Genomic DNA, 11,049 nt, shown 5'->3' with positions numbered 1-11,049 from the left:
CCATTTTTCACTAGTTAGATTGTGGCTCTTGCAAAAGTATTTTTCAACAATTTGGCGTTTTGGTTAAGCAGGGTTGAGTAAGACTGGTCTATAGCTAAAGAATGTCATCATACTAATGTCATCTTTTATGATACTTATGTCTAGTCTAATCCCACAGTGTCTGTGATGTTGCTGTAGACCAGTGGTTCAGCAGTGGTATTGCAGTTCAAGTCCAAGACAATTTCTGCATTTTGGATTTGAGTGGAAAATTGCTAGGCTTGAGAGCCCTGGCCACACTCTTTCCTTTTGCAACATTCTCCCAGTGTGAGAGGGTTTTTCTGCTGTTGCCTCAATTAAGACAAAAGCAAATCAAAGCTGGAGATTGAAAATGAGCAGAGATTAACAGTCTCACAGCTGCACCCAGGACTCACCAAGATCTGTAGCACCAAATAAGCCCTCAGTGGTCTTTATAATTATTGCATGACTGGTTATTTTCAGGGAATTGTTCATCTACAGAGAGTTAGATTTCTAGAACTTGTGGTAAATTCTAGCAAAAAGGAATTTGTTTGCAAAAAAATGTGAATGACTGTGTGTTAGTCGTGCATTTAGATATTTTTACATGGTGATATGTAAGGTAAGGGGGAGGGGGACTGAAAATATGTTTACCTGCCAAAGGGGGACCCCAACAGAAAAAGTCTGGGAACCACTGCTGTAGACATGCCAAACTTTTTTCAACACAATGAAGAACACTGTCATTTTTATGTGTTTATTTAAAAAATATACAGTTTGTTTCAACAAATAATACTTAGAGCACCAAGATGTGATCAGCATGGTGTAAGGCAGACGCAGTAGGTCCAGCTTGGTTCCTTCACAGAAGCAGTCAAGTGAATGAGAGGAGACATTCAGCAAGGAACATCCTGATTGAGCATCTTTACTTTGCTGTTGAAGACACAGAAGAAAAAAGATTTGTTATACCAGGAAGTTTACCGACATGTGCTCAAATCATGTCATTTCCTGTAGAACTGATAAGAAACTGAGTTCAGTACCTCATTTGTTATGTTTCTTCCAGATGTTCAGATACTCCTGCACATCATCAGGTGACCCCAGCACCACGGGGACTCTCTGGTGGATGGATGTGGGCTGGATGTCCAGAACATTCATGGCACCTGTCGTGGCCATGCCTCCCGCCTGCTCCATGATGAACGCCATGGGGTTGCATTCGTACAACAACCTCAGCTGAGGAAAAGGAACGCAAGAAAAAATTTAAAACATATGCACAATTCCTATATTTGTGGATTTCGGTTTGCACTCTGTTTTAATGAGACTGATCTGGCTCCATACACCCATGCCTACCTTTCCCTTTGGACTCTTGACATTAGCAGGATATAAAAAGATTCCTCCGTACACCAAAGTACGATGAACATCAGCTACCATAGAACCAACATATCGACTGCCATATGGAGCAGAACCGTCCTAGAGACACAAAAACATAAATGCATGGGTCAGCAATGTAGAGCCAAATATCATCATGCATCTTTGTGCTTTTATTTTGCATGTTACCTCTGGGTATTTCTTCTTCTGCAGATATTCTGTCACATCTGGGTAAAAATGCTGTGCATATCCTTCATTTAAACTGTAGATTTTTCCCTTTTTCTTAATCTTTACATCTCTGTCCACCAGGATGAACTCACCGATAGACTGAGAAGAAATGAAAGGAGCGAATTAAAACATACAGGAGCATCATATATACAAGGTGCATGCAATCTTAAATCATGATGACTGTGTATTTCTGGTCTTACAGGGTCGAGCATGAAGCAGTTGACTCCCTGACCCGTGGACAGAACCATCATGGTGGCGCTGCCGTACAGAGCGTAACCCGCTGCTACGATGTTTCTTCCTGGCTGCAGAGCGTCGGCCTCCACCGGCTCGTCATCTGAGGTCTGTGGAATGATATAAACCAAAAATATCATGAGAAACAGGCAACAAATGAGACTGCTGACACAGGTAAGCACGGTCCTTTAAGAGGATAAAGGCAGGAGGATGCAGTACTGAGGGGCACTGTAAATTATCACCCTTAATCTGTATAAATGCACATTCCATGAGCTTATATATAAAACGCTATACTTGACCCTTAGTCACATCATTGTAGGTCCCTTTTATCCTTCTGGGAGGTCTTTAAGTCTGCTTTAAGAGTCCTCTTACATGTGAAGCCTAAGACCCTGCACCACTCTAACACCCTACCCAGTCTGAAAGTGTTAGACTCTAAAGGTGAGCATTGCATTATAAAAAAGAAAAAATATAAAACTATTATCATCACAATGAAAAGGTGCTTGAACAGAAAAACATTAATATGCTGTTAAAACAGTAATGCCTAAGTAATGGTATTTAAAATAGTCATTACTCTGATTGATTAACCATGATGCCAATCTGCAATATAATCTACTCTCATACAGGAGTAGCTGAGTAAATGAGCAGCATTTTCCAGGAAATGTGGTGGAGTGATATTAAGAAGTAGGGAAGCCCTGCAAGGACATGCATCCATAATTTCTATTCTATTTTGTTTCCTGTTACATTGAGTGGATTTTTGTTGATTTTTCCAAGATCTTGACATATTTACCCTGAGACAACAACACTTGTTTTTCCATTACAACCAACTCATTTCTCAAGACCTCAAGACCTCACAGGGGGGCTGGAGCCTATCCCAGCTGTCATTGGGCGAGAGGTGGGGTACAACCTGGACTGGTCACCAGTCAATCGCAGGGCTCACATACAGAGACAGACAACCAGGCACACTCACATTCACACCTACAGCCAATTTAGAGTCACCATTTAACCTAATGAGCATGTTTTTGGTGGTGGGAGGAAGCCAGAGTACCTGGAGAGAACCCACACATGCACAGGGAGAACATGCAAACTCTGCAGAGTCTGCAAAGGCCCTGACTGGAAAGCGAACCAGGGACCTTCTTGCTGTGAGACAAGAGCACTAACCCCTGCACCACAGGCAGCTCGATAGCTATCAAGACCCACACAAATTAAGCTCCCTTTACTTGATAATCAAGTACTTAAACATAATATAAAAACAACACAGTTATCCTGTTCCAGTGTTAGGACCTTTTGTCTTTTCTCCGTTTCTGTGGGTGATGATTTTGTCCTACACCTGCATTTTGACCAGATGTCCATGCGGTATTTATCTCCTTTACCAGTGAGAGAAATGGGGCATTGATGAGCATACAGCTGCTGCAAAAGATGAACTTTTGTCTGACCGCTGAGGTCAGCCCTAAACTCTATTTCAGTACCCAGAACCTTAAAACATTTGACTTCACCGAAGGAGTTTAAATATAAACTTGAGGAAAATTCATCCAAAGTCTTTGTCAGAGCCATACGGACGAAAGTATTTATGATCAGCTTGCATTATCGTAGTTGCTAACCTTTTTGTAGATGGCAAAGATTGTTCCGATGGAGACGAGACAGTCGATGTTTGATGAGCCGTCCAGAGGGTCAAAGCACACGATGTATTTTCCCTGTCAGATGAAAACAAACCAACTTAATGATGATGCAATTAAATCAGTGGTTGTAAGAAATGTATAGTAAAGTTTTCTGTTCAAGCTAAAGGTGAATTTTCCTCAGGAGAACAATAAAGTGGTATTGTATCATATTGAATTTGCATTTAGGCTACTCTACGAAGAAAGTACCCTCTGATCTGGATCCACGATGATGGCCTTCTCATCTTCCTCTGACACCAGCACACAGGAGGTGAAGGATGACTTGATCATGTTGATGACCAGATCGTTGGACAGGACGTCCAGCTTCTTCACCTGGTCTCCTGTCACGTTGGTGCTTCCTGCGATGCCATAGCTTACAGGAGAAGAGAGAGGAGACTAAATAAGACCAAACTTGATTTAAAGCTTACATTATGATAGAATAACAGTCAAGTGAAGGCACTGATCCCTTATAACTGAGAGAATTCACAGTACATTGGTTAATATTTACATTTAAATACCTCTAGTGAAGATTGTTTGAAATTTTCATTATCTTCTCGGCCTTTGCCCTCAGCGAATGCACACAGCAAGCACAAAGTTTACCTTTGGACGCGGCCTGTTTCTTACAACTGATCCGCTTTGATGTTTAGATAACTTCCTGATCAGACTCCTAATATGTTAATATGCAACCCCACAACACTGAATCCATGCTTTTAGAATGCAAAGTGAATATTTGACAAGTTGCATGATTAAGAAAGAAGGATACTGAGAAGGAAACGGTTGCAAGGTATTCATCTCTGCAGACTTTTTGTGCTTTTTGTAACTGCACGGCAACTTTGTGATATTTTCTCTCAACCATCCTCTAGATCAGTGGTTCTCAAATGGTGTGCCAAGGCACACTAGTGCGCCTTAAGGCAAGTCAAGGTGTGCCGTGGGAAATGTGTACCATACGTTATTACTACAACTTTATGTTAAGTACTCTAACCAGACCTGCCCACAGATCTGGCTGGACCCCTGAAAAGTCCCGGAGAATGGGTTTGTGATTTATTGATGATATCAGTGTATGTGTGTTGGATCAGTAGCATTGGTGCTAGCATCCTGGCTATCAGTGACCTCATTAAGAGCTGAAAAGCATGGCAAGCTATTATTGGGTTAAAATAGATGTTGAAATTATTTAATGCTATTCTTAACCAAGTTAACCAGGTTTTCTACCCATTTTTGCCACTTTTGCTGCTTTATTTAGCATTTTTGCCACTTATTTGGAACTTTTTGCTAAGTTTAACCCATTTTTTACTACCTTTGTGGCACTTTTCGCCCAATTTTGCTGTTGTTTGGCCATTTCTTGCCATTTCTTCCCATCACTTTAAACCCCTTTTACCTCCCTTTAGCAACTTTAACCCTTTTGCCACTTTTCTGCCACTTGTGATCTATTTTGCCACCGTTTTGCCAATTTTCACCCACTTTTGCCTTTGTTTGACAACTTTATTGCCCAGTCATGCCCTTATTTATCACTTTTAACCCATTTTTACCATCTTTTTACAACATATAAACCTTATAGACCACCTGTGACCCATTTTTTTGCCACTATTTAGACACTTTCAAGAAGTTTTGCCAATTTTAACCCATTGTTTAGCCACTTTATTACCAATTTTCACCCATTTCTGACATTGTTTGCCACATTTTGCCCCAATTTTGCCATGTTTTTTCATCACTTCTAACCCATTTTTGCCACCTTTTGCTCACTTTTCCCATCTCTATGATCCCCCAGTTGGATGGGCCCCAGAAAGTTTTCCCCTTATAGGCCACCTTGACTGTAACATTATTTAAAAAGTTTATTTTGTATTGATTTAAGTATGGTGTGCCTTGAGATTGTGGCTTAACCTTAGGTGTGCCTTGGGGGAGAAAGTTTGAAAACCACTGGTATAGATAAAGATGCTTCAATATTCTTATGTCTGCACAAAGCCCAGGCATTGCTCCTTGTGTCAAACATATTTAAATACTTGAGAAGAGAAACTTCAGAAACTGAAACTTCTAATCCTAAACCTAAATAATAAGTCATGGATTTACACTGAAGAGGTATTTTTATCTTTACTCATTAGAATCCCTAATGATAGGTACAATGGCTGTTTTAGGCCCTACAGACGCTCACTGGATAAAAACAGAGTTGATCGAACTCACAGGTTAGCGATCCCAGCCTTCCTGACAGCGGTGGAGATAGCTTTGACAGCGGTGCAGATGGAGTTGAGCAGGTTGGTCAGCTCTCCCGTGCCGTGGGCCTTCCTGCCCTCCTCCAGAACAAACCTGGTGAGGGTCTGGACGTTGGTGTCAAAGGCTCCCCTGTCAGACATTTTGCTGTCAGCCGTGGGACTGGGAGCTGAGTGGAATAGGTGAGCGTAGTCCTCGAGTTCAAAAGTGGACTCTGGACTGTAGATAGGGGGGAAGCCACAGGGGTGTGAGACTCTTTAAACCAATCAAAGTGCCTTCAGCTCGGGGGTTGGTTTGATCGCTTCTGTGCCTGAGGGTTTAAAAGAGCAAAGTTCAAAGGTAGTGGACATTTTGTTTTGTTTTGAAGAGACAAAGGCCTGTGATTTAGACCTGTTCCTGAGTTCCTATCTGCACTGTAGACTATGGCTTAGTTTAAGTTGTAAGCAAAGATTCCTTATTTCAAATGTGTTTTAACCCTCGGAGCATCTTGGGGACCAAAAGTGACATTTTGGTTGTTTTTATTTGTTCGGCTCTCAATAAACTGGGCAGTTTAAATGCTAACTGTATGAAATTTTGCCATTTTTTTTATTATTATTTATTTCCTAATTCCAAAATCCTGTCTACTAGAAGTGCAAAGAATAGGAGATTTGCATCATACTGACACTCTTTCACCTCATGACCAAATTTGCCACACTGACTCAAATTATAACCACATATTTTTCATATTCTATAATCCTGACATATCATAGTGCTTTTGCCATTAATCTCTAATAAATCCAAGCCTCTACCTTCTAAATATGGGGAAAACATGTTTTAGGTGTAATAACCCCCTTTTTAGCCCACAATTAATAGAAATTTAACTGTGCAAATAGTGAATAGTATGATAGACGATATTACAGAAATAAAATAGTGTTGTTTAAGTCCTTGATAGCTGTTGATAATGTAGGCAGAGTACCATTGAAGAGAGAAACCAAAGAAATACCATGAAACTGTCATTTGTCTTTTTCCAGTTAAAGTGATGGAGGTCAGCAGAGTTTATATTAAACAAATACACATTCATCAATAATTAATCCCATCAGGTGAGAGGGACCTGGAGGCAGCCGAGGACCTCCGCTTCATACCCGAAGATGGACGAGTGCTACCATATCTCTTCTTCTTCGTTGTTTTCTTCATGCATCGCCACCATATTACTAGAGGCAAGTCTGCCACGTAGGGAAATACAAGTAGATGAAAAATACGAGAGTTTTCGAGAGGGACCCAGCTGCAGTCAAGATGGCCGACTTGGGTGCCGCTATACATCTAATCCATGCCGGAAGTCCCAAGCGGAAGTTTTTTCTTCGTGTTGGACTCAGCTGCCAGTGTTTGTCGGTCTTTTTCGCGCCTAAGCCTAACCCTTGGTGCTGGATCTCAAATATATCACCTTCCCTACTGCCTTTCCCTGAACCTAATCACTCGGGTTTTAATGCCTAAGCCTAACCTTAGACGTACGGACTTCCGGTATGGATTGGATGGATGTCGTCCATCTTGTCTGCAGCAAAGTACTCTTGGAGTTTTCAGACTAAAAAGCAATTACGTAAGTTTAATTTTAATAAATCGATTTATGACACAAATTCAAGTATCACTTTGCGCAGACATAATATGCGACCGGAGATTGGCTGGCCCGACGTCGGCATCGCCACCATGTTGCCAGAGGCAAGTCAGCTACGTCATTCAATACAGTAGACAAGGACTGTACAAGTTTCCGGAATAAAAAGCTAAAATGATCAGATTAACATATAGATATAAATATATAAATTCAAAATGAAAACTATCTATACGTATTCTGTTTGTGCTCAGTGATACATGAATTTGAATCATAGATCACTGAATTAAAATTAATATAATGTTATCGCTGTGCTTTTTAAGTGGAAAACTTGTCTATTTTTCGTCTACTTGTATTTTCTTATGTGGCAGACTTTCCTCTATTAATATGGTGGCGATGCACGAAGAAAACAATGAAGACAATGTCCAGTTCAAGTGACTTCCAGTATTGGAAGATGACATATGGCGGCGATTTTCTGACTTCCAGTGTAAAGTGGAGGTCCTCAGCTGCATTCAGGTGCGCTTGCATTAGGTGGCTTAATTGTGATGCAAAGATGTGTAATAATTAAAAAAGCTTTAACATTAACAGAGTTTATATAACCTGTATTAAATGTGCCAAATACAAATTCCACCACCAGGGGGCTCTCAATCAAAACAACAACAATAAGATGACAAGAAGAGACCAGTGCTGCTCAGCTCCACCCATCTCTGCTGCTTATATCTAAAGTTGAATTGAGGACTGTACACTACCTAAATTAATTTATTCATAGATATGTGATAATATAGGGAGTAAAGCTGGAGCATTCTGGGAGCACTAGTCATAGACACTTTTTTTTTCTTCTGAAAGCTGACGTTTGTTTGCTACTCCGATGTCTCGCCCTAAAGGACGCTGTCCTAACAATCCCGGGACTGCGGTGACTTTTTGGGGTCTTTAAAGATCGAATCCACGTCGTTAGATCAGATAAGAAGCATCTTGTTATCCATTTTCTATCATTTTCTCCAGCTTTCTTCCCAGGGTATTGCCATATTGTTTACCGCAATGCGTTGTGGGAAGGGCACAGTTGCGTCTCTACTGCTTTGAGGAGTCACACAAATGAATCTAACTGCAAAAAAGTGCACGGACTTTTTTGTATCTATGTATATATTTTGAAAACCGTTAGTCACAGAATGTTTATTTTTTTCACTGTTTTGTCCCCTAGAGATGGGAGAACAAGTCTGTGCAAAAAAGGCTTAGTCACTAACATTTTCTGTGTGTTAGAAATAAAAATCTCTGAATTTCAAATTCCGATTTGTTCTTTAGAGTCCTATAACCTTTTTGAATATCAAGTGACAGTGCTGTAGTAGATATATTCTTAAAGCCCAGGTTGTCCTGATAAAAGGATGTATAGAGCTTGACTGTGCACCACAGGGTTGATGTTTTGCAAGCCTTTAAAGACAAAAAGTCCAGACAAGACATGATGGTGAAAAAAAATAGCTGTGAGATCTAAGGGTTAAACAAGCTAGCCTGGACATCCCTCTCCTCAGTGACATTTTCCATCTCCTCCTGAGGGATCCTGAGGCCTGAAGGGGTATATAACTCCTCCAGCAAGTTCTGGGTCTATAGAGTCTCCTCCTAGTTGTACATGCCTTGAAGACCTCCAAAGGGAGGCAACCAGAGAGCATCCAAATGCCCCGAACTCCTCAACTGGGGCAGTGGCTGAGACCAGCCGCTCTTTAGAGGCAGATAGAGTTGGGTTTATATGTAGTAGTAAGAGTGCGTTTGCATCATTTAATGTTGCATTCCTTTGGCCAAGAAATGCAGTTCCTAAAACAGAGCCTATATTTTCTTTTTGCAGTAACTCAAGATCCAAAAATCCTTTTTTGTGATAAATTATTGAACATCTTGTACTGCTCGATACTAACTCAGCTCTTCTTCTAATTAATGAATTAACCTGCCTCATCACTCCCTCCCTGCATGATCCTGAGGAAGGTTAGGGTTCAGACTTGGTTTTATGTAACACCTGTGATGTACATGCACTAATAAAACAGAAAAAAAATCGTAGTGGTGGGTGGTGCTTGTTGCCTTTGTGTCGGCATGTCCATTGCTCATTTATGGCTGCTTCTGTCTGGGACACAGACATGAAGAGGTAAAGACTTCACAGTGTCCAGATAACTTACATCACAGGCTCACATGAAATGTTACAGAGACACTGTTTCACAACAGAGAGCTAAAGCTGAACTTTGAACTCAACAGGATGCAAAGCATGGTGGAAACCACCTCTATGAGGTAATGTGTGACGGTTAACTAAACGCCATTCATTGCTTTTACAGGTTAATGGTTAAAAAGTTGCACAGTTAATCAGGCTTGCATCTGCAAATACTAAAAGTCTGTGTTACATGGTGTGTATGCAATAACAAACCAGGTCAAGTCAAACCTTAAAGAGCACATTTCATACATAGAGCAACACCGTATGCTTCATATTATCAGTCATTCTTTGTGCAGCACCAATTCATAAAAAATGCTTTCTAGTTTGAAAAAAAGAGCAGGTCTAGACTAAACTCTTAAAATTGTAATTTACAAAATTGCAGCATAAATAAACAAATGAGGGATGCAAGAAACTTTTGTCATAATAAGATTGGCAGATAACTTTGAAAGTCAACTATAGGCATGAAAAAACAAAATCTTTGCAAATATTTACAGTCAATATATTGGCCAATGGCAGAATCTACCACAATGGTTTACCTTATAACAGGAAGCATTACGTTTTTAAGCAGACCATGTGCGGTTATATTGGCATGAGGACATTTGCAAGCTCCAGTGTTGTGCTTCCCTACCTTTAATCCACATGCAAGCAATATTTAGCAAAATTATACTGGCAAAGAAAACTTGAGCAGAACCAGACTCATGCTGAAAGGTTGCATCTATCACAGTACCATACTTGAAGTCACTGAGCTCTTCAGGACAACCCGCTTTGTATCACATGGTCAAGGCTAGGTGCTTGATTTTAACCACCTGTGGCAACAGGTCTGATTGAAACACCTGAATTCAATAATTAACAGGTGTGGCCAAATGTTTTTGTCCATAAAGTGAATCTTCTTTGTGGTATCTGCATTCTGCAAACTGTACCAACCTACCCAGATAATCTGTCTGCCTCTCTGCTCTCTCACCTGCCTGCCTGTCTGTCTAATATTGATTCTGCTGGTTTGAATACCCCATTACATAAACTTAGTGGCATCATACATAGTAAGATAAATTAACAGTTATATTTTTTCTGTGAAGAACATAGGTTACACCAAATTTTTTATCATTTTCCCTGCTTGTTCCTGTCAAACTGTGGAGCAACAATATCTTTCTAGGTTACTGTGTAAAATGTAGTTCTCTCAAGTGTCCACATGATGTCACTGTGCAGTCTACAAGCAGAGAGGAATAAATGACGTCTGGCCATGGAATCAGCAATTCCCAGTTTTCATGTGCCATGAATCAATCTAAACTCTGCAGCAAGAAAAAGCACTTTATTTTCATTTAAATATTCAGTTTCATCCAAAATGATCTACTGCAGGGTGTGAAAGTCAGTAATTCCTTTTAAAAATGTTAATTTGAGTAGAAAAGCTGAAACCAAGGGTTAAATCTACACAGAATAGGTCCTTTAAATATAAAGAAGTAACATAAAAATATTCATATCTGTTAGGCTGATCGTATGGAGGGTACCTTTATCCACACTAAAAATGAATGCCACAGACGAAAGTTATTGTCGATACAGTCTTATTATTTATCAAACCCTGGCGAATAAATATAATATACGTGTAAAGTTAAGGAAATTTTTCA

General features: G+C 40.2%; 1 protein-coding gene across 5 annotated transcripts; it reads right to left on the bottom strand.

Moving 5' to 3' along the window:
• Positions 1-731: 731 nt before the first annotated feature.
• Positions 732-10,243, bottom strand: fbp1b (fructose-1,6-bisphosphatase 1b). Of its 5 annotated transcripts, none has more exons than XM_041810165.1 (9): positions 10,158-10,243; positions 5,637-5,973; positions 3,672-3,834; positions 3,408-3,500; positions 1,779-1,919; positions 1,540-1,677; positions 1,333-1,452; positions 1,026-1,215; positions 732-918 (listed from the first exon to the last, which is right to left on the bottom strand). In XM_041810165.1, exons 2-8 carry the CDS (start codon positions 5,804-5,806, stop codon positions 1,027-1,029), a joined length of 1,014 nt encoding a protein of 337 aa, XP_041666099.1. In that variant the 5' UTR covers positions 5,807-5,973; positions 10,158-10,243; the 3' UTR covers positions 732-918; position 1,026. The 5 variants fall into 5 exon arrangements, with proteins under 5 accessions (XP_041666099.1, XP_041666097.1, XP_041666100.1 ...); XM_041810163.1 differs by having other exon boundaries at positions 10,059-10,212; XM_041810166.1 differs by having other exon boundaries at positions 5,637-5,882; positions 10,059-10,204.
• Between the last annotated feature and the right edge of the window lie 806 nt (positions 10,244-11,049).

Source organism: Cheilinus undulatus, linkage group 17 (genome assembly GCF_018320785.1).
Source record: "Cheilinus undulatus linkage group 17, ASM1832078v1, whole genome shotgun sequence".
Lineage (NCBI taxonomy): Eukaryota > Metazoa > Chordata > Actinopteri > Labriformes > Labridae > Cheilinus > Cheilinus undulatus.
Note: the sequence above shows the minus strand (reverse complement) of the source record. Positions and strands in the feature narration are given on the sequence as shown.